At 37.5% G+C, this 26,050-nt stretch overlaps 1 protein-coding gene across 3 annotated transcripts in view; it reads left to right on the top strand.

The window, feature by feature from the left end:
• The window catches only part of faf1 (Fas (TNFRSF6) associated factor 1), a 332,733-nt gene that overhangs the window by 216,142 nt on the left and 90,541 nt on the right, over window positions 1-26,050 (top strand). For all 3 annotated transcript variants that reach the window (XM_069938594.1, XM_069938592.1, XM_069938593.1), the window contains exon 13: window positions 13,524-13,678. In XM_069938594.1, coding sequence (XP_069794695.1) covers window positions 13,524-13,678 — 155 coding nt within the window. The remainder of the gene's footprint in view (window positions 1-13,523; window positions 13,679-26,050) is intronic.

Raw genomic sequence — 26,050 nt, 5'->3', positions numbered from 1 at the left:
CAGGGAAGGTACTGAGGGGGCAAATATGTGGGAAGGGAGGAGAGGACGGACATGGGAGTCCCTATGTATAGTGGAGCGGGAGGAGAAGAGAAGATATGTCTGGTGATGGGATCACATTGTAAGTGGTGGAAATTGGAGAGAATAATATGTTGGATATGGAGGCTGGTGAGTGGTAGGTGAGGACAAGGGAATCCTGTCCTTGTTGCAATTAGGGGCAGAGAGGGCCAGGGTAAATATACAGGAAGTAGAGGGGATTGGGTAAAGTTTGAGATGATGGCAGCAGAGGGAAATCCACATTTTTTGAAAGAGGAGGACATCTTGGATGCTATGGAATGGAATGGCTGTTAAATGGCCTGTGGAATGAAATAGCTGTATAATGGCCTCTGAAATGGCTGGATTTTTTTTTATTCTGGCGCCTGACTACAGTTTGTTCATACCTTGATGAAGGGCTCAAGCCTGAAATGTTGGTTATCTATCTGTATCTTTGCTATTTAAAGTACACTGTTTGACCTGCAGTGTTTCCCCAGCTTTGTGTTTTTACTTCAATCTCAGTGTCTGCAGACTTTTGTGTTTTGCTTCTGAAATGGCTGTACACTTTTGTTTTCAGATGGCAGGGTTTCCAAAACCGATGTTGCCCAAATTGAATTTTTGCACAATCCCATCAATTGGAATAGATTCCATTGCACCAAGAGGCATGAGATCCTATGTTGATGTTCACTCTCATGCACAATGCATTATACCATTATTATTGGTGGAAAATTGAAAAGAAAGATACCTCCTCGGAGGCCTGTACACATTGTTATTACAATTTTTTATCCAATAAATGCAGTATTTTCAGTATGATGAGAGCATAAGGAATAGAAATATTTGGGCCTCAGGCCAGTTCTGCCATTCAACAAGATCATGTCTGATCTATCTGAACTCTATTATGCTGTCCTTTTCCTATATCACTTGATTCCTCTACTACATAGAAATCTAGCAGTCTTTAGTCTCCATGGCTCTACAAAGATGTACATTCTCTCTGTAATGATTTAATTCTAAATGGCGCATTGCTTACATTGAGATTATGTTCCCTAGTTCTCAATCCCTCAACCCAGTTCAATGATGTCTCTATCTTCTTCTAAAGTTGCCTCATTAGGTTGTAATCACCCAACCTGAATCTTCTGACTCCTAAAAATTAAGATATGTTAGATTTTATTTGATAGTTTTTGTAACTTTATATAAATAATATCTAGATGTTCTTTTTCTTTCTTTTTTTCCTTCTTTTCCATGGGCTGTTGAGGGGAGTGGGGAGAATGGGAGGGGAAAAAAATTCAAAAATCACAATATATTAGTTTTTTGAACAATAAATTTATGCATATATGAAATTAAATAAAAATTTCCAAAAAAAATGTTAAGCTCCAGCATCCATACTCAATCACTTCTCATGACAGATTTCCCTTGCAGGAAATAATCCAGTAAATTTTATCTTCCGCCATCTCCTAGCCTAACTTTAGGAAGTATGTTATTTTCAATTAGGGAGTCCATAGCTGAGGATAATGGTTGTGGTCTCATCCATTGGACAGATGCCCTTTGTTTTCCAGGGCCTTATTGTGAATCTTTGTTGTGGAGAGTGGTGAGAGCATGTTAGTGGAGAACCCATGTTTTTTAGATTCTGAATGTAAGCCCCTTCCTTTTGTATGTTGCATTGAATGAATCAACAATGTCGTGGAGCTTGACCTGCCAAACCTGTGCAAGTGTCATCAGGATATTTCAGTTTAACTACTGAGGTTAAGATGACCATGTTACTTTGGTGTAGTCAACAAAGTTTGAAGGATTTCCATTACTTCGGAAGATTAGTTACTCTTCTGTAGAAAGCTTATTGGAGGCAAGTTGAAACATTACGGCAGGAAAGATTGAGAAAAATGTTGTTGAAATGTTGTCCTGCTTGTCAAGGGCACCTTTGCAAAGGCAGAAATCGAAGATGAAATTCACCTCTGCCTTCAGTGCACCAGTGTAGTCTTTGGCTGATTTGTGCTGAAGTTGCTGTTGGTCAGCTAGGTTAAGCTGGCCCTGCTATTCATCTGGCTGATACCAGAGTCTATCTGAGTTCTATCGTAGGAGAGTAGCAGAGAGAAAGAGAAAAATATTCAAGAATATTCTCAACGATTACTGGAGGAAATACAATATCCCCACTGATTCCTGAGAATTTCAAGGCCATGACTATTCAAAGTGGAGAAGTGAGGATTCAGAATGATATTGAGAACCTGGAGGCATATAGAACCCCTGTTTAAGTGGCAGAAAGAGCCACCGTGCAAACTGCCCATCTGTCAACTTTGTTAACTCTAAATGTTTCCATTTCCACGTCCCACATTGGCTACTTTAGAACCAACAAAACTGGAATGGAAGGAGATCATCCTCAATCCTGAGTAAGGGTGTGTGATTAAATCCTCGTCATACTAAGGCATCCCTATATTAGTATGAAAAACCTCTTGTAGTAAAGGCCAACACCATACTTGCTTTCCTAACTGCCTGCTGCACTGCATATTTGCTTTCAATTACACCCTGGAGCCTTTGAACATCTTTCTTCATTTTAAATTATTGACTTCTTGAAATATTGGTTCAGGTGCTTGGACATTGAACAATCAGGAATCATCAGGGTCTCTTTAATAAATTGTAATAAATGTGTGAAATGTATAAGCAACAAAATTTGCATAAAAGAGGAGGAAAGAGCAGAATGAAGTAAAGATGAGAAGTTTTTATGTGTAGCACTTCCATTAAATATGTCATATACCTACTGCATGAACAGATCTGTATGTCCACCTTCACGATATTTCCCTATACTATATCTCTTGACATGGATCCTATTACTTCAATTGCTGTGATTAGTTTCATACTGACACGCAAAAATACAGCCAATTTTAAAACCCTGTTATTTGTGTTGCTTCTCGTGGAATGATTATAGCACAGTAAGAGGCTTTTAACCCAATGAATCCATGCTGTTTTTTTGTCTACAGTCTATTGTGTATGCTTTAGAATCTTCACTACTATCATTTTAGTGGGAAGAGTAAGCGGGAAGCTACCTTGTTTTTTTGGAATTTTGGCATTGACGTGGCCACCTTAACCACTTGATATGTCATCAGAAGATCAATGCAGAATGGCCACAGCAATCAATTTTGAAGTCTTTTGAAGGAACAGTTGAACACTGAATGTAATTTTCTAAAGTGTATTAGAAAATACACTTGCATCCCAGCTACCTGATACTCTTTCAGCACGAGAACAGAATTTTAAGCAATGAATGAAGGGAAAGTACATCACCCTTGCTATCCAGCTCACTCCACCACCAACCTCCCACCCTAAACATTGAAACTCAAGGTGATGTTAGAGACTTTAACTCAAGGCTTCATTCAATAGTTGGAAAACAAAACTTGTTCTTTTCAAGTGGTCTAAAGAAATATGAATGTGGTTGGAAAAAAAATGACTTCCAATTTTGATGCATAATTATTTTTTATAGTATATGCACTTTACACTCCATAATTAACGTGGAAGGTCCTTTGTACCCATAGGATTGGTTCAGAGTAGAAAAGCTTATCATGTGATTATATCGGATTTTTTTGCACATCACTTTGTCTACTAGTGACAATTAATTAAAAAAATGATTTGATATTCAGCATTGAATCCAAGCTACTCTATTCAAATGAAAGATAACCAGGATTTACATTTTTCCATCATAAAATTGCACCAGGATCATTCAAAATACAGCAAAAGTAAGCACTGTATTTCTTTTTTCTGTGAGTATTTGATGGTTTAGAAGATGAAATAAGAATATATATTTAAGTTGTGTGACAGTTTCACAAGACCTTTTCTAATAGCTTATGGTGAAAGGAGAGAAAGAAAACTATCCGCCTGCCACAAAGCAGAATACTACAAAGAACAGATTAAAGGTTTAGAAGAGGTCAATGTGGGTTTTTCACTAACTAAACACTGTCTTAAAGTTTCGTATTTGGAAAATAATGAAGTCATCTAAGAGTTTTTAAAGAATTTTATTTCTTTTGCAGTGCCTGTATTTGGTTGCCTGCTCAGCATGGCTGTTTAATCTCTCAAGGCTTTTGAATTGGCCCAATGAATGAGTGGGTAGCTGTCTCTCTAGGAGCTAGAAGCTTATTCTGAAGCCTAATCATTGAGTAAACATAGCCTTGCCTTCTTCTCTAACAACCATAATACAATAGCAAGGATTCTAGTAGAGTAACCTGGATATTACACACTGGGCTTGGAAATGTAGAATGGATGAGTTACAGAACAGCCTGTGGCTGATACTCTTCCTCATTTTAATTAAACTCCGCAAGAAAAAGTTGTTCTTAACCAGTTGTTGCCCTACCTTCATCAAAACAACATAGACGAAAAATTCCAGTTAAGTTACAAGGCCCACCACAGCACAGTCAGTCTTACTAAAAGTATACAAAGACCTGCACCTTGCCACTGACTCATGGAGCTCCATCATTCTAATTCTCCAGGATCTTAGCTCAGTGCTCGATACTGTGGATCACACTATTTTAATACATTGCCTCTGGCAGAGGGTCAATATCAATGGCACGGCTCTTATCTCAGTGATAGAACTTTCTCACTCAAAATGGGCAAACTTCCATCCTCATCTGCTACCCTTTCCTGCGGGGCCCACAAGGGTCTATTCTGGGCCCCATTCTCTTCTCCTTATACATGCTTCCCTTCAGCCATCATCCAAAAACATGGCATCTCCTTCCACTGTTATGCTGATGACACTCAGCTCTATCTCTCCCTGAAGCCTAACAATCAAGCAAAGATAACCAGCGTCAACGACTGCCTGGAGGAAATAAAAGTGTTGGCTGGCTTAAAACTTCCTGCAGCTAAATGAAGACAAATCTGAGATCATCCTATTTGGGCCCCCCCCCCCCCCCCAGCTCCACCAAAATGATCTCCAATACCTTTGGTAACTTATCCACCCTCATTAAACCACATGTCAAATTCCTTGGTTTGATATTCGATACCACCTTCAAGTTTGACAAACAAATCCATGCAGTAGTAAAAGCTAGCTTTTTCCATCTCCGCATTATTGCCAAAATCAAATAATTCCTGGCACTGAAAGACCTCAAGAAAGTTATCCACACCCTCATTTTCTCCTGTTTAGACTATATAACGGAACTAGTCAGTCATCATTATCCCATCTGCAACTGTTTCAGAATGTTGCAGCAAGGTTCCTGACAGCAGTCAAGAAGAGGGACCATATCACCCCTATTCTTGCTTCCTTTCACTGGTTGCCAGTACAGCTCAGAATAGATTTTAAAGTTCTCCAGTTTGTTTCACCAATCTCCTAATGCCCTACTCCACTTCAAGTCCCCTCAGATCGGCCAATTTAGGGTGCTTGGTTGTTCCACACTCAAATCGCAAACTCAGGGGAGATTGCGCCTTCGCTATTGCAGCCCCCAAACTGTGGAACAACATTCCTCTATCCATAAAATCTGCCCCTTCCTTTAACTCTTTTACATCCAGGCTGAAGTTGTATTTTTACTTGTAAGTATTTTGAGGTGATTGTTGATTGTTACCATGTGGAATGTACAATTCTAAACCTCAGATACCTGTTTTATACTGCACTTTAAATAGTTGCTTAAGTTAAGATGTAAATATGGTCCATTTTATATAAAATATTACTCTGGTAAGTGTATAATAGGAGAATGAGGGGCTGGAGGGGGGGAATCTCATTGAAACATTTTGAAGGTTGAAAGGCATGGGCAGAATAGATGTAGAAAGGTTGTTTCCCATGGGGGGGAGAACCTAGAACAAGGGGGCACAACTTCAGGATTAAAGGGTGGCCGCTTAGAACAGAGATGGGGAGGAATTTCTTCAGTTAGAGGATTGTAAATCTGTGGAATTTGTTGCCACAGGCAGTTGTGGAGGCCAGGTCATTGAGTGTATTTAAGGCAGAGATTGATAGATTCTTGATTAGCCAGGTCATCAAAGGTTACGGGGAGAAATCCAGCCAGAATATGGATCAGCTCAATGGCATAGACTGAATCGTCTATTTTTGCTACTATGTCTTATGTGAACTCTGACTCACTAGTTATATTCTAGGGTGGCCATTCCAAAGGAGGATATGGCAATAAGGTTACCATATATTACCATATACAATGTGTTTGCATTTGTTGTTTTTGCAATACCGTTTGGAATGGTTACCCTTTGGAATGACCACTCTAATTCCCACCCCAAGTCAAAAGGTTGCAGTTTCAAGCCATACTTCAAAAGTTGAGCAATTGAGACTGCACTGCATTGGAACAAAGTAGAAATGCTTCAGTGATGAAGATGACCTTTTGGATGAGATGTCAGTCTACCCAGAAAACATTTCATGGCACCCATCTGGAGTCGTGAAGTGTTCTGAAATTTTAGCCAATGTGTATCCTCCAACCAACAAAAATCATCTGATAAGTCATTTGTTTCAGTGGTGTTTAAGGCAATTTTGTTTGTGAAAATTGATTGCCATGTGTTTCCTCTCAATAGAGTGGCTATTTAGGATATTGCTCGGAAGGATCATGTTTATGGGGCTGCAAGAGAAGGGGCTTGTAAACATTTATAAGAGTCAGCACAATTTACTTTCCTTTGTGTTATATAATTTTCTGCAATATAATTTAAGTAGCTTTGCAAAGTATTTTAGCATCCCACAAAGCCATAAAAATGTTAACTAAATGAACATTCTTTGATTCATCAAAGATTGCAGAAAACAATTATGGCAATTGTAATCACAATACTTGTAAATAGCTACTGTTAAATATACACTTATTCAATAAATATTCTAAAATTTTCATGCATCAAAAACCCTTTTAAAATTGAATCGTTATTTTTGTTGACATTAAATGAATCAATGATTGATTTAAACAGGTTTATGATATAAAGATTTGCTAATTAGCAGAATTAGTCTGCATTTAAAAAATAGTGATCCAAGTATAATCCAGGTTCAAGCATAATATTTCTTGGCAAACTAATTATGCATTTTTCAATATTCCATCAAAAATTAAATATTAATATCCTTTTATCGTGAGAAATGGAACAAATCACTGCATAAAATAAGACAAATAACTATTTCCCATATCTCATTTTGGGGACTAACACTTTCTTTTTAAAATCAAAGAAGCAAAAAGCTGTGATTTTTGCCAACCATGTGAGAATTTTCTGCAAACTATGAAATAATATGCAGAATTTATGGAGCATTTAGAGCATCAGAATTAACTGGACAGACATATTTTGGAAAGAAAGTATGCTAGAAATTGTATTACGTAAAGATTGCTTTTGATTATCTGTATTTCATTACTGAAATGAATTATTGTGAAGCCATCTGTTTAATTTTATAATGACTGATACACATAAGCTCTTGTATAATGTCATATATAAAGCTTTTCGACAATTTCTATTATAGTCAGAATGTTTCCGTATAATGTCCATTAGTAAAGGAGCTATAACCAATTTGTTATTTGATATCACAAAGAATATCATTCTGCAAGATAATATGATAATAAAAATACTGTGAATGCTGTAAAACTGAAATAAAAGCAAAATGCTGGGAAATCTCAGCATGCCAGGCAGTATCTGTGCAAAGAAAATCAAAAGTGGATGTTTCAAGTTGATAATTCTGCCTCAAACTGGTTGAGATCTTTAAAAACAGTGGGCAAGGAGGAGAGATTTATGATGATTTAAAGGTAGGAAATATTAAATGACTCATGGTGAAATAAGATTTTATTAGGACAAGAAAATGAAAGGACAGTTTGGAGGGGTGTAAATGCAGAAGTATCCAAAATTGTGGGAGGAATGTGGAGTGAAATGCAATGGAAATGCTGATTATCTGACTCATTGAACTCACTCTTGAAAACAAGAAGTTGTATTCAACCTAGTCACAAACTGGGGTGCTGTTTCCTCAGATTTATAATTTTTTGGAATAAGGTAAGGGACAGGGAACAGTGGAATCATTATAGGAGTGCGACAGAGAATGAAAATAACTTGGGGAAACTTAGATTTAATTTCACATTTATTGGCGAGAGTACATGCATGACATCACATATAACCCTGAGATTCTTTTTCCTGCAGGCGAGGCAGAATTACCACTTGGAGTAATGTGTATATTTATTCTTGGAAGGGTAGCCGCGAACATTGATTCCATCTTCAAATAATCTCTAAAGATGTAATCTCAGCTATGGTAACTTGAAGGCTCTCTGAAATGAAAACCCTAGTTGACTGTATCCTCCCTTCGGACAGAAACTAACTATTCCTCTCGTATTAAAAACCAAGGAGGTCAAATCTTGAGGAGTAGTTACAAAATGCTAAATTGAAGGTCAAGTAAATCACTGCTTGTGGTAGAGTAGGTCCCTGGCAGAGTTAAGGGAGAAAATATCAGTTTTTCCTTGGGAAAAGGAGGGAGGAGAGTGAAGAAGATATTCATTTGGAATGTAGAATGGGGAAGACAAAGCAGGCAACAATTCTTGAGTAAAACACGGAAGTCTTCAGATGCCATGATGTAAAAACACAATGATTTCAAATTTAGATTAATTGTCAAAGTACATACATGACATCATATACAACCCTGAGACTCTTTTTCCTACAGGCCAGGCAGAATTACCACTTCTTGGTACTGATAGTGCAAAAGAAAAACTGTACACTATGTACATGTAAAACTAGATAAACAAATGTGAACAACTGAATGTGCAATACAGAAAAGAGAAAAATAAAGTGCAAAAGTAAGAGTCCTTAAATGAGTCCCTGATTGAGTTTGTTGCTGAGGAGTTTGTTTGGGGCAGCAGCCGTTCTTGAACCTGGTGATGCGAGTCTTGTGGCATGTACTGCATATCTCTCTCCTGATGGTTGTAGCAAGTCCAGAGAGTGTGCTGGGTGGTGTGGATCCTTGATGATTGCTGCTGCTCTTCAATGGCAGTATTCCCTGTAGATGTTCTCGATGGTGGAAAGGGGTTTGCCTGTGATGTCCTGGGCTATGTCCACTTTCTTTTTCAGGGCTTTATGCTCAGGGTTATTGGTGTCCCCGTACCAGACTGTGATGCAGCCATTCAGCATACCTATCTGTATAAATTTGATAAGGTTTCCGGTGTCATGCCAAACCTCCGCAAACTCCTGAGGAAGTAGAGGTGCTGATGTGCTTTCTTCACGATGTCATTAGTATGTTGGTTCTAGGAAATATCCTCCAAGATAGTGACTCCAAAGAACTTAAATTTGCTCACCCTCTCCACCTCTGATTTCCCAATGATCACTGGATCGTACACATTTGGTTTTCCCTTCCTGAAGTCCATAATCAGCTGCTTGGTTTTGGTGACATTGTTGGTGCACCAGGTATGCTGACTTATTGCCTCTTTTTATACAACACACTACCATGGTATCATTATCAAATTTGTAGATGGTGTTGTTGTCACACCGAATCACATAGCCGTAGGTGTAAAGCGAGTAGAACCAGGGGATAAGAACACACCATGTGGTGCTATGGCACTGATGGAGATTGTGGAGATGTTCTTACCAATTTTCACTGATTGTGATCTGTAGGTGAGGAAATCAAGGATCCAATTAGACAGTGGGATGTTGATAAAAAGCTGGAGAAACTCAGCAAGTCAAACAGCATACTTTATATAGCAAAGATAAAGATACGTAACCAATGTTTCAGGCCTGAGCCCTTCATCAAGGTTTGAGCAAAATGTAGGCAGGTACCTGAGGGACAGAGGAGGACCACAGGCCCTCAGGCAAGAGGTAATGGCTGGATAAGGGATGGAGGGCACAACAACAAATAGGGGGAGGGGGGATGGCTCTGTGATTGGAGAGAGATGCAGGTGGAGAGCTGGAGGAAAGGTGACAGAGGGATAGGGAAGATGAACAGGGAATAGTTTAGCAGAAACCAGAGAAGTCAATGTTATTGCCATCCAGTTGGAGAATTCCAGACAGAATATTCTTTTTTCTATCTCTTTCATGGCCTTTACTGTCAGTTTCTACTCTTCCATTAGTTTTGTGTATTTTTCTTTTATCTTCCTTTTCCTCATTTTGACTTCTCTAGAATCTTTTCAGTTCAAAGGCTAATGGCATCCACTTTCTGAACCCCCACAGCTACCATAACTGCAACCAATATTAATTTTGCAAGGACACTATTCAGATACACAATAACAAATAGGAGCAGGAGTGAACTGTTTGGATTTTGAGCCTGCTCTTTTATTCTTCAGGATCATAGTTAATCTTCCTCAATGCCATTTCCTGCACCATCCCCATATCCTTTGATCCCCTTAATATCCAGAAATGTATCAATTTCTGCTTTGACTCTTCCAATGTAGAGAATTTCAAAGATAAATCATTGTGAGTGAAAAAAGCTTTACTTATTTCAATCCTAAACAATGCACCCATATTTCAGACATTCTAACCCTGAGCTCTAGACTCCTTGGACAGAGTAAGAAGATCCTACATCCAGTTTGTCAAGGGACAGAAATTTCATTAAGATCTCTTAGACCTGCCTGGTTTACCAAACAAGGCAAATTTATGTTCCCCAATCAGAATAGGAAATCTTTCTATGTAACCAGGTGCACTCTTGTTAGGGTCATTTAAAATTATTTTTCAGAAATGTGCATACAAGTTCATCTCAATCCTATTGAACATCAATATTACCCACAGTATCTCCTTTAAAGATGTCTAATGCTTTATGTTTAAGTGAATAACCTAATTTTTCCACTTTATGTTCCATCTGTGTGTTTTCACCCATTCATTCAGCCCATCCATATTCAGATCAGATCAGATACTATTTATTGTCATGTAATAAAGCAAAACTTCCATTTTACACAAAATTGCCTTTAGTTGGCCATGAGGCTGACAGTGATTCACCATCAGCATTGCCCAGCGCCCTAACAGTCAGAGAAAGAGAAGCAAAGGAGAGTCCCCTCAGAGACACTGAATGTCCGTGGATTCATCTCCAGCACTCCTGCAGCCTCACAAGACTCCATTTCAGTTCAAACCATCAGCAACCTGAGCCCAGATCCAAACATCCAAATGACAAAGAAGTTTTCAGTGCCCAGAAGCCCTTTTTGCCCTCAACATCCTCTTGAAACATGGCACCTTAGTTCTCATGAATCAGACTCCTTTGTTCTCAAGTCACCAGCAGCCCACATGCTTCTCATGTGTGACTTTCAGCTAAAGTGCTCTTCACAGATCCACCACCATAGTCACCATCCTTGAGGCTGTCTCCTCTGCTTCTCCTTCTCAATGGCAGGTGTTCTTGCTGGTTCCCCATGCTAGTCCACTTGCAACCTCTCGTGGCCACTGCTGAACACAGGCAGTGCCATCTTAGACCCAGACCCATGATCACAGGATTTAAAATAAAACACTGTTGGGTCCTTTAACAGGCCGTTTAAAACTTGTACGGAGTCATCGGCAGTAGGATTGGGCAGTAGGACCCTGTGGAGGTGACACTGTCTCCACTCCCTGCTCTCTCTATGTTCATACCAGTGGCAGTGCTGCCGATACAGCAGCTCTTTCAGTATTGCCCTATTCTCTTAAAATCTTGTTGCATTGACCTCCATAATGATAGTTTGGTATCATAGAAAATCTGAAGATAAATTGTCCCTGGACTAAATGACTACCGTCCAGTGGCACTGACCTTCATGATCATGAAGTACTTTAAGCGACTGGTAATGGAGCACATCAAAATGCACATACCAGTGACAATGGACCTATTCCAGTGGGTCTATCAGTCAAAATGGTTCACAGACGATGCAATAGCCCTGATCCTCCATTCCGTCCTGACCCATCTAGTCAACGATGCCTCATACACCAGGTTGTAGTACATTGGCTTCAGCTTGGTGTTCAGCACAAAAATACCTTAGAGGCTGGTGTATAAACGATCCTCTCTGGGACTGTATCCCTCTGTTCAACTGGATCCTGGATTTCTTGATTGAAAGACCACAGTCTGTCTAGGTTGGCAGCTAAACCTCAAGCCCCATCAAACTGAGCACTGGCACACCTCATGGCTGTGTGCTTAGCTCACTACCATTCATGCTGTTAACTCATGACTGTACTGCCAGATTCAGCTCCAACAGAATCATCGTTTGTAAATGACATATTGGTAGTTGGCATCGTTGGCAACAATTAAGAGTCAACTTACAAGAGCAACTACCTGAGTCTCAACGTGGACAAGTAGATAATTGAGGACTTCAGGAGGATGAGAAACCATTCTCCTCTACATATAAATGGTTCTTTCGTGGAGAGCAGAAAGTTCCTTGGAATCCATTTGAAGGTCAACTTATTCTGGACCCACAGCACCTCATTAGTCAGGAAAGGGCAGCAGTGCCTACACTTCCTAAGGAGGTTGACGAGGGCAAGGCTACCAGTCACCATGCTAACAACGTTCTATAGGAACACAATAGAAAGCGGCCTGGCTGACTGCATCATAGTGTAGTTGCAAAGCATCAGATCAGAGGTCAGAACAGAGGGTGATTAAAACTGTTGAGGTTTACTAGGGTCTTCCCTCTATCAACAATAGAGCAGAGCTTAAAGAGGGCTTAGAGAATCATTGAGGACCTTTACCATCCAGCCCACATATCTTTGAGATACTACCTTCAAGGAAGAGATACAGGAACATAAAAACCATGACTGCCTGGCTGGCTGGGAAACAGCTTCTTCCAGCAGGCGATTAGATTGTAAATTATTTTAGATATTATTTATTTAGGATTGTGGTGTATGTATGTCGTTTGTGTGTAGGGGTACGATGTGCAGTATGGTCCAGATATCCATTGTTTTGTCAGGTTGCATATGTGCAATCAGATGACAATGAACTTGAACTGGAGCTTTCCCTTTCACTGATCTGAAAGGACTGCAAACTTTAGAATTTGATGGTTAATTCTATTACCACCAGCAGTCAAGCCGAGATAATTTTCTCTGCTTGTAATGGAAAGGGAATGCCTCTCTCCACATCATCCAGAGCTCCAAAGATTTTCCATTCAGAGCAGCAACTTGCTTATCCCTCTTTTAGTCTGTTTTTTTTTGGTATTTGGTGGTCATGCACTTTGACTTCTACTGTCAGCCCCTACAAAATCCAGTGAAGCTCAACATAAGCTGGAGGAATAGAACCTCCTCCAACAGTATATTATCGCCTTCCATTCTGAACGATGAATTCAAGTTATAAATAGTAATTTTGACACTTTTCGTCCATATTTCTAGCATTGAGTTGACTTTTCTCTGGCAATTTCAAATAATTCCATATCAACACTGCTTTTTACTTGTCCTGTAACTCCTTTTCTTCTTGCACTGTTACCCCTTTTGTCATTTAGTATTTCTTGTATCCCAACCCATCATGGAGTTTCTTGTTCTGTCCTCCCCTTCCTCTTTCTCTAAATTCATTTTTTAATCTTTGAAAGTTATCAATTTGAAATATTTACTGTTTTTCTCTCCATAAATGCTGCCTTAATATTTCTACCATTATCTGTTATTTATAAACGGAGGACAACTTGTATTTGCAGTTTTAAGATCAATAATCTATATTTTTTTTCAATTAGAGAAAGCTACTTGCCATCTACCTCCATCATGATGACAGTGTTCTTACAAACGTATTCTGTTCCCAACTACTGTGTGCTGAATCTATTGTCTCCTACCTCAGTCAAAATTTTATCACTTGGGCATGGGATGTGACACGAGAAGCGAACAGAGCAAGGTACTCAATTTTATTTTATGTCTTGAATTGTTTTTTTTTCTTTGGAGCTCATTGATCTTAAATAAGCAATGAAGCAAAAGTTTTCATTGCTTCAAAAAAAGCTTCCCACTAAAATCCAGTGATTTCAGTAGCAAGAATTTGCTCCTTTTCTAATATAATTTCCAGGAATTCTCTAGAATTCAATAACCACAATGTCATCAATATGACAGAGCAATGAATTTGCATTAAAGTTTATGCAAAGACTATAAGGTAGAATGGAAAAGAAATTTTGAATTAACTTTTAAAATATTTTACAATGTGAAGAAAGATTGGAACATACACCTGAGCTTAATGTAGAGGATGAAATATTAACCAAGTATTTCAATTAATAAAATGATTAACATCCATATTTTATTTGGAATATTTATGGAATTACATTACACACAAAAATGTAATTTACATTTGTGTATATTATTCAAATATGAATGCAACCAATAGATGTTTTAAAGGTAAAATTTTTAATTAATTAAAATGTCTACACTGATAGAAATAGGTTTTAATGATAATGTGTTTTTGTCATATACATTGTGGGATGTACACATGCACTGAACTTCTTAGTTGCCTCAGTTGAACAAGTATTTCATTTAAAAAAAAACAAGCATTAAAGAATGCATTAAATTAAATTGAAAAAAGAATACAAAAGATGGATTGATAATAAATACTAAGTTACCATAGTGCAAGAAAATAGTGGCATTACAATAGTTCTGACAGTCGTGTTGTGATGTCTGAGCATTACATGATTAGTGGAATAAAGGGACATTAAAGACCCTGTTCACTACAACATGATCCTACAACCAATCACATCTTCTACACCCCACCTCTTTTCTGCTTTCCCCAGGGACCATTTCATGACTCCCTGGTTCAGTCATGCCTCCCCACATCACCTTTCTTACCTCCATCCATGTATCTTAATCAATCATTTCAGGTGAGGCAGAAATTAACATGCAATTTCTCCACATTCTCATCTATTGCATTTGGTACTCCCAATGTGGCCTCATCTACATAAGTGAGACCAAGCGCAGACTAGATGATAGCTTTACTAAGCACCTGTGTTCTGTCTTCAGTGTTCATTTGAAACTCCCATTTGTAAACAATTTCAATTCCTCTTCCAATTCCCACATTTGCCTATCTGTCCTTAGCCTCCATCATGGCCATGGTGAGGCCAAGCACAGACTTAAAGAATGACACTTGTATTCCACCTGAATAGTCTATGACCCAATGACTTGTACATTGAATTCTACAATTTTGTGCAACCCTCTTCCCTCTGTCTCTTTCTCCTACTTTTATACCCAGATCCTCTCATACACACAGCCTTTATTCCAACCCCAGCCCCTTGTAACCCAATTTTCCACCCATCTGCCCATCACCTACACACATCTCCCACTGGCTTGCTTATCCCCTTACCCATTTCCATCTGCCCATCACCCTGGCTTTATTTGGTCCTCTCTTCAATTTCTTATCAGATTCTATAAACTGTGGCCCTTTGTCAGCTTGTTACCTTCCAGGCCTCTGCTGTCCCCCCACCCCACACCTGAGATTGGATCCACCTATCACTTGTCTGCTCTTTCCACAGCCCTCCAACTTGCCTTTTTATATTGGCGTTCTCCCCTCTTCTCTTTGTCCAGAGGAGGGTCCAGCAGTCTATTTCTCTCCACAAATATTGTCTGACCTGCTGAGTTCCTCCGGCAGCTTTTAATATGCCTTGGAGACAAAGTTATGGTCATGACTTGCACATTTTGCAATTATTGAATAATCTCATCTTTTTGTTACCTTCTGTTATCTCTCAAGTTGTGATTTGAAATTAAGTAACTTTTAGAATGACCCAATTGATGGAGCCATTCCAAACATTGGAAATCTTGAAGTGAAGTAACTTCATGTTCAAAATAAAATTTATGGTATTTCTTTACCCTCGAGTGTGCTGGCAATACCATATGGATCTGTTGGCACTTTCCTATATCAGCTGTCAGAAATGTGGAGGAATCTACACTGACATTAAAGAAGAATAACTCCTTTAAGGTATTCATTGTCATTTTCTCAGTGGGTTTTGAAGTTGTACTTTTTATGCAGTGCAGAAATTGGATGTGAATTTGCTAAATTCTATAACAATTATGCTGTAGAATCTGTTTGCTAAACAGTAATTTTACAACATATATAAATTTAATATTGTTGTTTGTTGGAAGTCAAAGATTTATTGAGTGTTAAACTACAGAATTCAAACAAGTTGCAGCATTTCAGTATACAGGTTGAACAAATTCTAATGTGTTCCAACACTAAATCTTTTTATATTTTACTTTTTAAATGTATGTAGCATTTCTTGATTACATTGCTGAGCTAACATTAAACACATTGCTGCAGATCCTTAGTATGATAAATAACATAGGTGCAAGAAAATTGCTTTATTTAATTCCTTTCCTCAATTTGTAAGCGACAGTTTATAGCTTTTCACAGACAGGCACTTACCTAAGTAAGGCCTCCTTCCTATGAATGAACAAAAGGGGGCTTTCCTGTAGGCTGAGGCCTTTTTAAGCAATGTTGTCTATTAACTTTAATCATTAAATGACAGATTGAAACCTTAGAATTGGTTTGATCTCTCTTTTTTAAAAATACATTGCTGCTTAAGAATTACACTTTCTAATTATGGGCTAAATGCTAAATTTTATTAGCATTGTCACATTAACATCATCAAATGATTCTGTTTAACTCTGTTCTTAGAACATAATAGACAGAAGATGTGATTGGCACAAAAAAGGCAATAGATTTATTGCTTTATATTATTACTTGGTTATATTGGTTGAGCTTTACAAGTTTGGCTGAGCCAACATCTTGGACCAGTCAGCATGTTTGAAAGCAGGCTTCAAATGGAGTATTCAATGTAGACAATATTATATTTATTACATAAATTTTTAAAATAATTTTAATAATTAACTAAATTCCTCAAAATATTTATATTCTGAAGTATTTCTTTAGAAATTAATTTTGTGTGGATGTAATTTAGTTGTCAGTCAGAAATTACATAAGGTAAAGAACATTTGTATTTTTGTTTAATGGAGTGATTAACTCTTTCCTGCTAAGATGTTATCGGATAGTCCCATGTACCAACATCTAGTTAAATTTGTTCTAACTATCTAATTGCTTTCAAGTTGAATTAGTTAACAGAAATTGCTGTTTTTTATGCATTTTATTTGCTAATTTGAAGAATTTTTAAAAGTCTTCTGTGGATTATATTGATATATAAATGGAATTGGAAATTTGTAGTTGCATTTTTTATCATTTTTTGAAAGATTGTTATCCTATGATGTACTTTTGTATATTTTCTTAAGAAGTTGTTAATTGTGAAAAGCCATATAATTATTTGTTTGAAGTATTGTTGACACATATTTGGCAAAGAAGCTCTAGAAATAGTTTGTTAGCTTTTATTATCAATTAGATAGCCAGTTATGCCACTCCTATTATTAGATAGATATCACTACAGGACAATAATATGTATATGTTATGATTTATACTTCTCCAACTCTAGCATCTGCCATGTAAACTAGACGTGTTAAGTTGCCTAAGCATTTGCAGCAGCAGGTTTTCCTCACCTGTCATTCCTAATCATCAAGTAATTAACCATATTCACAGCTGCTGACCCTTGACACAAACCAGGCTTTGAATGCTATACGCCTGGTTGGAGAGCAGTTGACCGTGCTGGTCCTGTTTGACCCACTTGCAAATCCACTACAGGTGTGGGCCTCTGTGTGAGACACAGCTTCCAGAGTTGGATGTTGTTCTGCTGCTTAGTATACTGAATGGGGATTTTGCTGTAGGTAGTTAAGAAACAGATGGAGTTTAATTGTTGTTCTCTGGTGAGAGATAGAGGGGCACATGATCTGAACTGTTTTCCAGTAGAGTAGTCATCTAAATGTTCCGTTTGAGCATGTTGTATTTAGAAAGAGGTAGTTAAAGTATCAGCTTTATTGAAGGCTCCCCCAATAGAGTCCTTTACAAACTATTTTACAAAAGATTAAGATTCAAAAACATCTGGAGCTATTGTCAGTTTCCACCAGTTCTTCCTTGTTTTCTGTGGTTCCTATTACTATTGGATTATGTTGGACACTCTCATTTTCTCCCTTTCTCTGCTGCTTTTGATATTAGCTCAGCTTTAATAGAATGTCTGGATCAATTTGCAGCATGGTTTAACACCAGATCTACATTCTGCTAACAGCATTTATTCTTTAGCAATATCCTTATAAGTGATCTAGTGTATTTCTGTAATTTCAGAAGTTGTTAAGAACCATCAACATGGCAGCATCTGATGAATATTTTTTGGTGTGAGGTTTCAAATGGACTTGTCTATAGTTCACTGCTCCAGTGTAATTACTATACTGATTTTTTTTTGGTGTTATGTAAACTATTTCCTCCTTGCATAAATTTGGATGAAGGGTAGAATGCTACAGGATTTTATGTAGTCAATTATTAAAGGTTGAGGATTTTTTATGCTTCATGTGTTTGCCCATTTAAGCATTAGTACATGTGCAGTCTAAGTATTGATAAGTTATTATTTATATCAAAGAGGTTCAAGGTGACACGTAACCTAAAGTATACTGTAATCCCACAACATGCTTCAAATGAATTTTAAATTTTAAAAATTTTATTTAAATCATGGTAGAAGCTAATTTTGGACATTTAAACCCAAATTAACCTATAACCCTGAGCAAAAGCCATATGATATTGGATAAAATAGTCTTTGCAGATGTGTGCTACCTTTAGTGATTAGAATGAGATGATGGATTATAAATCAATCAGAACTTTAAAAAAAATGTATGTCCCTAACCTACAAAGAAGAGTCATATTATATCTTGCATAATGTTTTATTTTCTATTTTCAGGATGTAGAAATTTATTTTCATATTTAAATCAAAGCTGCAGAAACTATTCAATGATTCTTAAGATATTTATGTGATTAATATGGCTTGAAATATTTGGTTCAACTTGGGGGTATTTCCATTAGTTTTAGCAATATCGGGGATGGTTACTAAAAACAAGTTAAATTAAGATTAGCTTTTCTTTCATCCTCTGCAAAATGCATACAGTATAAGCCATCGTAATAGGCTGAATCATGCTGGCAGTGGCTTGTGTTCCTGAGAACAGTTACCATTCAATTGCTTGCATGAACTGGCTGTCAATTCAGGTCAAGCTGAATGGCTATATGTGATGGGACATCTGTTGCATGAATAAAACAAATAAGATCAGTCTACCTGGTTAATGACCTGCCGAATGAATGGTCATATGTAGTTATTTGGGAGCAACTGAATGCTGGCTCGTTCTCTGAAGAAAAGTTGGTAACCACAAACATAATTTGGCTCATTATGATAAATTTTGATTTTGTTGCATTTTTTGATTCAACCCTCAAGTAAAGTTATTTATTTTTAAAAAAACCCAAAAATACTCAATTTTAATTGCTTTTAAAAGCTGAGAAGACAATCTAAATTATTCCATACTAAGTATATTAGAAAAGGGATTATAGAATTATAACCCAGCATTAGGACAATAAATCTAAATTGAATTATTTTATTTTATCTTTATTTTAGTGTTTTAAATCATTTTCTGTTTTAATAAAATTTTAAACTTGTTTAGATTTATTGAAAACAATTTTAATAAATAACCATTTCTGTTTATCAGACACATTTAAAAATTGGTATGAAGCCGTACCACCTCCAGCCTTGCCTTCTGTCAAAGGTTGTCAGAAAGTCTTGCGGCAGGGTCACTGTGGAGCTTCTCTGCCTCAGTTAAACAGCCAGTTAAGCTTTTCCAGATTAATGAAGAATGGCCATGGATTGAAGAACTGAATGAGCTTGATTAATTGAAAAGAAAATGTAAACAGAAGGCGAGGGTAATTGGAGAAAGACCTGGCAAGCTGATTAAGATATGGGAAAATGTGAAATTATAAACTTCGGGTGAAATAAAAAGGAGACATTTGCAGTTTAATTGCAGCAGTTTAGGAGTCTGTGCGTGTGATTCGGGAAAGGATGGTGGGCTGGTATAGCGCTACAGTTAGTGGAGCTTATGCCCCACAGTTTCAGTATCTTATTTGATCCTGACCTCTGGCACAATCAATGTGGATTTTCTCGCTATGACTGCATGGATTTCCTCCAGATGCTCTGCTTTCTTCCCATGACTCAAAGATCTCATGGGAAGAAGGCAAGAGGGATTGATGGGGCTGAATTTGTTAGGAGTGTCCAAGAAAGATTCCTGACACAGTATGTTGGCCAGCTGACAAGAGGAGTGGCCATATTGGATCTAATTCTGGGTAATGGATCTCTTGGTGTGGGAGAATTTTGGTCAGAGTGACCACCACTCCCTGAGCTTTAGCATAGCTATGGAAAAGGATAAAAGCAAACAAAATGGGGAAAGTGCTTATTTGGGAAAGGGGTAATTATGATGGGATGAGACAGGAACTAGCCAAAGTAAATTGGAAACAGATGTTCAAGGGTGAAAACATAGAACTAATGTGGAGGAAGTTCAGGGACCACTTGTGCTGGGTTCAGAATAGGTTCGTCCTATTTTTAACCCAGCACTTAAGGCGAGCTCGAAGGGGACATGAGAAGGCCTTGGCATGTAGGATTAAGGAGAACCCCAAGGAGTTTTATGCATATGTGAAGAACAGGAGGATAACGAGAATGAAGGTGGGGCTGCTAAAGGATAAAGGTGGCAACATGTGCCTGGAGGCGGAGGAGGTTGGGGAGGTCCTAAATGAATACTTCTCAGTATTCACAAGAGAAAAGGATCTTGATCAGGATGAGGTCGGAATAGAACAGGCTTGTGTGCTGGACAGTGTTGAGATTAAGAAAGGGAAAGTGTTGGATCTTAAAAATACTGAGATTGACAAGTCCCTGGGGCCGGATGCGATATACCCCAGGTTTCTGTGGGAAGTGAGGGAAGAGATAGCTGGGGCAGTGGCTATAATCTTTGAGTCCTCTTTGGCCTCAGGGAAGGTGCCAGAGGATTGGAGAGTGGTAAATGTAGTCCCTTTGTTTAAAAAAAAAGATAATAGGGAGAATTCCAGGATTCTTCCTATTAGCTGTGACAGTGGCAACAGACAAGGTGGAGTTGAGTTGTATGTGTGAGAAGAGGGCTTGGAGCCCAGGCCTGGTGCGGCCCAGTGGAGCAGCAGTAGCCACGGAGTGAAGTCCTGGCCAGCAAGACCTGGTCTAATTTTGTTGTAGAACATAATAGTTATAAAATATTAGTAATAGTTCTGCTGGTTGTGTATCACTATTTTCAATGATCTCTTGGAGCTTTGCTTGATTGCAAGGAGTCGAGGAAGAATTTTCCAAAGTTTTTTTCCTGTAATTGGCTGCAGGTTTTTTTTTTTTGCTTCCCTCAAGAGCCACACTATCAATATAAATAGGCAGAGAGTGGTGGAGTGGTGGTAGAGAGAGCAGGGTAGAGGGAGAAAGTGTGAGAAAATGGAGCTCAGGGCAGTGGAATGCTCCTCTTATATGATGTGGATTGTTAGGGAAGTCAGTAGTTTCCCTGATGACTACAAATATGAGACGTACATCCAGTTAATGCTCCTGACAAGTGGTGTTGAGGCTTTGGAGCAGGCAGTTGATAATCTCCAAAGCATTCAGGAGGCAGAGGGTATGATAGATAGGTGTTATAGGGACACTATTTACACCTAGGAAACAGGTGGAGGGTAGTTGAGTTACAGTTAGGAAAGGGAGCAGACAGGTAGTCCAGGGCCCATTCTGTGGGAATCCCCTGAAAAATTAATACTGTTCAGGTAGATGACCTACATGGTACAATCAAAGGGAATCAGGTCTCTGGCATTGTGTCTGGTGCTGTGGCTAAGAAGGGAATGGGGGAAAAAGAGGTGGGCTGTAGTGATAGGAGATTCAATAGTTAAGAAGGCAGATGAGAGGTTTTGTGGAGGAGATCAGGAATCCCGGATGGTATGTTGCTTCCTGGTGCAATGTATGGGATGTCTCAGATTGAGTTCACAATATTCTTAGGTGGGAGGTTGATCAGAGGATTAATATCCTTGCTGGTAGGTTTGTTATCCTTATCCCGATTAGTTTAAACTAGATTTGAAGGGGGAGGGGAATGTTAGACTCTTTAGTGAAAAAGAGGAGGATAAAGGTCATGTGAGGGCTGCATGTATAGACAGAAATCATAGGTTTATACATGATAGAAATTTTCTCAGGTGTGTTTATTTTAATGCAAGGAGTATTGTTAGAAAGGCTGACAATCTTAGGGCATGGATTGACACATGGGATTATGATATTATTGCTATTAGTCACACTTGGTTGCAGGATGGGAAGGACTGGCATCTTAATCTTCCTAGGTTCCATTGTTTCAAATGCAATAGAGGAGGAGGGATGAAAGGGGGAGGAGTGGCATTGCTACTCGAGGAAAATATATCAGTTGTGTTAAGTCAGGACAGCCAGAAGGATTTGTCTACAGGGGCCATATGGGTGGAGTTGAGGAACGGGAAAGGTGTGACCAGACTGCCGAATAGTCAAAGAGAATTGGAGGAGCAAATCTGTAGAGAGATAGCAGACCGATGTAAAAAGCAGAATGTTGTGATGGTGGGAGATTTTATCTTCCCAAATATTGCCTGGGGCTCCCATTCTATAAAAGGGCTAGATAGCTTGGAGTTTGTGAAATGGGTTCAGGTAAGTTTTCTAAATCAATACATAGAAGTACCAATGAGAGAGGATTCAGTACTTGATTTGCTATTGGGGAACAAGACAGGTCTGGAGACAGATGTATGTGCAGGTGAACATTTTGGGTCCAGTGATCATGATGTCATTAGCTTCAAGTTACTTATGGAAAAGGATAAGACTGGTCTTCATGTTGGGATTCTAAATTGGAGGAATGCAAATTTTGTGGAAATGAGAGAGAGGGTTGGGATATGTTGTTTTATGGCAAGGGTATGATGGGTAAGTGGATGGTCTTCAAAGGATAAATCTTGAGAGTGCAGCTTTTGCATGTTTCTGTTAGGATTAAAGACAAAGTTACCAAGTATAGGGAATCCTGGTTTTCAATGAATATTGGCAAACTGGTTAAGAAAAAGAGGGAGATGTAGAGCAAGTATAGACAAAAAAGAGCTAATGAGGTACTTGATGAGTACAAAAAAAAGTAAGAAAATACTCAAGAAAGAAGTCTAGAAGGCAAAAAGAAGACATGAGGTTGCTCTGGCAGATGATATGAAGGTAAACCCAAAGGGGTTCTAATATGCGTATTAAGAGTATGGACAGTTAGGGACAAAATTGGTTCCCTAGAGGATCAGAGTTGTTAACTATGTGTGGAGCCTCTCACAATGGGAGAGATGTCAAACCTTTTTGCATCAGTATTTACTCCAGAAACTGGCAATAGTGCAAAAAGAAGGAAGGGAAACAAACAGAAGAGTCATGGAGATTAAGGAGGAAGAGGGGCTTGCTGCCTTACAGTGAATAAAGGTAGGTAAAGCACCTTGGCTAGATATGATATTCTCTTGGACCTTGAGGGAGACTAGTGTAGAAATTTCAGGGGCCCTGGTGGATATTCAAAATTTCCTTGGTCACAGGTGAGGTGCCAGAGGATTGGAGCATAGCTCTTGACCTGTTGTTTAAAAAGGGCTCCAAAAATAAACCAGGTAATTATAGGCTGGTGAGCTTGACATCAGTGATGGCTAAATTGTTGGAGAGAGTTCTGAGAGACAGGATACATAGGTATTTGGACAGTCATGGGCTGATTAAGGATAGACAGCATGGCTTTGTGTGTGATAGGTTATGTTTAATGAATCTTGTAGAGTTTTTCGAGGAGGGTACCAGAAAATTAGATGAGGGAAGGGCTATGGATGTTGTCTATGTGGACTTTAGTAAAGCCTTTGACAAGGTCCCACATGGGAGATTCAGAAGGTTCCAACTTCACTATAGAGCAATTAGTAGAATCTATCCAACGAGATTCAGACATAAAAGGATTCAATCAGGAAGAACCCAAGGTTAATTTATTTGCTGACCATGTACTGATGTATCTGACAGAGCCAGTAGCCTCATTTCAAAAACTGCAATCTTTTTAAAATATTTTTATTGTTTAACATAACCATCCATATACAAAATATTAAAAAGCAAGACAAAATAATAACCTATACATTCCATCCCTTAATATTAATTCTTATTATCTATTAAAGTAATTATACATATAAATCAATTAATTACTATTGCAACAAATCATAATGGATCTTAATAAAATCTAAAAATAAAGGGATATTGTACAGGATAATTATAATTAAACCAACAAATCCACTTATCTAAAAGAAAATAAAGCCTAAAACTAATCCAACCCCAGCCTCCAATCAAGGTTACATGAAAAATAGAAAGATGGATCAGGTTGCAACCACTAGAAGACGGGCAGAACAGCCGTAGAGCACCCAAATCCTCTAAAACTGGCAATTATGATAATATTCAATAAATAGGCCCCATATCTTGTTAAACTGAAACATTTTTTCTTTAATTTTCCTCTAAGCTTAAATATGACATTACATTGTGCAGCTACTGTGCCTGAGTCAGTGGGAATTCATTTTTCCATTTCATTGAAATTGTTCAACTACTAAAAGCTAAAACTTTCTCTTGAGATGCAGATTTTTTTAAAAAAAACTATCTGGTTCACATGAGAAACCAAACAATGCAGTTAAAGAACAAGAATCTAATTTAAAATTAAAAATCATTGACAAAGAATGAAAAATATTCTGCCCAAATATTTGGAATTTAGGACACTCCCAAAACATGACTCCTCGAGGCTTCAAAAGTTTTACATTATTCACAAAGAATATCAACATCCGCATAGAAACAGATAATTTAAGTTTAAACATATATATTCTATGTATCATCTTAAATTGTAATAAACAATGCCTTGCACAAAATGAAGTTTCATTGATCAACCTAAGAGTGGAACACCAATCCTCATCTGAAAAAGTTACATTAAGATCATGTTCCCAATCATTTTTAATCTTGGCCATTGAGGCTGATCTTAAATCCAATATAAATGCCTAATATTAATCCATTATGAACAAATTGTAAATCAAAAAGTAAATCCATAAAATCTGAATCTGCAATTTGAGGAAAAGTGTCCAATTTAGACAGAACAAAATTCCTAACTTGCAAATACCAACAAAAAAAGTCTACTTGAAAGCAATTGTTCAAAAGAAGCAAATTTATTTCAAATAAATAAATATTTGAAATTTTTAATACCAAATCTGTACCATTCCTTAAAACCTTCATCTAATAATAAAGGCAGAAAAAATGGTTATCTATAATAGAACTAGCCAGAGAAAAATTATTATAACCAAACAATTTCCTAAATTGAGCCCATATTCTCAATCCAATTCTCATTATCGGATGATGTGTCAATTCAGAAAATGAAAAAGGTAAAGCAGAACCTAAAATTTCTAACATTGACAATTTCTTAGAAAAGTTAAGTTCCATTTTTGCCCAAGAAAGGCAACTTGCTAATTTATTAAATTTTAATAATAAAAGTAAATTGCATATATTAATCACCCAGTAATAAAATCTAAAATTTAGAAGTGACATTTCCCCCATTCCTTATAGTTTTCTGAAGATGGGCTTTACTTATACGTGATTGATTGTTTTCCCTGCCATATATATGAAGATGTAACTGAATCTAATGAATTAAAAAAGAATTTAGGAATAAAAATTGGTAAGGCTTGGAAAAACTACAAAATTTATGTAGAATATTCATTTTAATCAAATTAATACATCCAATCAATGTAATCAAAAGGGATGACCATCCCAAAATAATATTTTAATCCCATTATTAATGCCATAAAATTTAGAACACATAGAAAGAGATTCTTTTAAAAGTAAAAGTTCACTCTTATGTAAATTTATTTTGTATCCTGAAAATTGTTCAACTGAGCAAGCATAGTTAATATTTTTTAAAAGAAACTTTTGGACCTGAAATAAAAAGCAATAAATCATCCGCATAAAGAGATCATTTATGTTCAATTTCAATTCTAATTAATTCTTTAAATTCTACAGATTCTCGAAGGGCTACTGCTAATGGTTCAAGTATTATATCAAACAATAAAGGATTTAATGGACATCCTTGTCATGTTCCCCTAAATAGCCTAAACATTTTTGGGCATTGTAAATTAGAACAGATTGAAGCCATAAGATGTAAATATAATATTTTGATCCAGTTAATAACATCTAGATCAAAATTAAATTTACATTCAACCCGATCAAATGCTTTTTCAGTGTCTAGAGAAAGGACACATTCTGTCGCAGGAGTAGAAGGCAGAATATTGAATACACGATGTATGTTATAATAAGAATGATTTTTAATCGCC

Source organism: Narcine bancroftii, chromosome 5, assembly GCF_036971445.1.
Source record: "Narcine bancroftii isolate sNarBan1 chromosome 5, sNarBan1.hap1, whole genome shotgun sequence".
Taxonomy (NCBI): domain Eukaryota; kingdom Metazoa; phylum Chordata; class Chondrichthyes; order Torpediniformes; family Narcinidae; genus Narcine; species Narcine bancroftii.
Note: the sequence above shows the minus strand (reverse complement) of the source record. Positions and strands in the feature narration are given on the sequence as shown.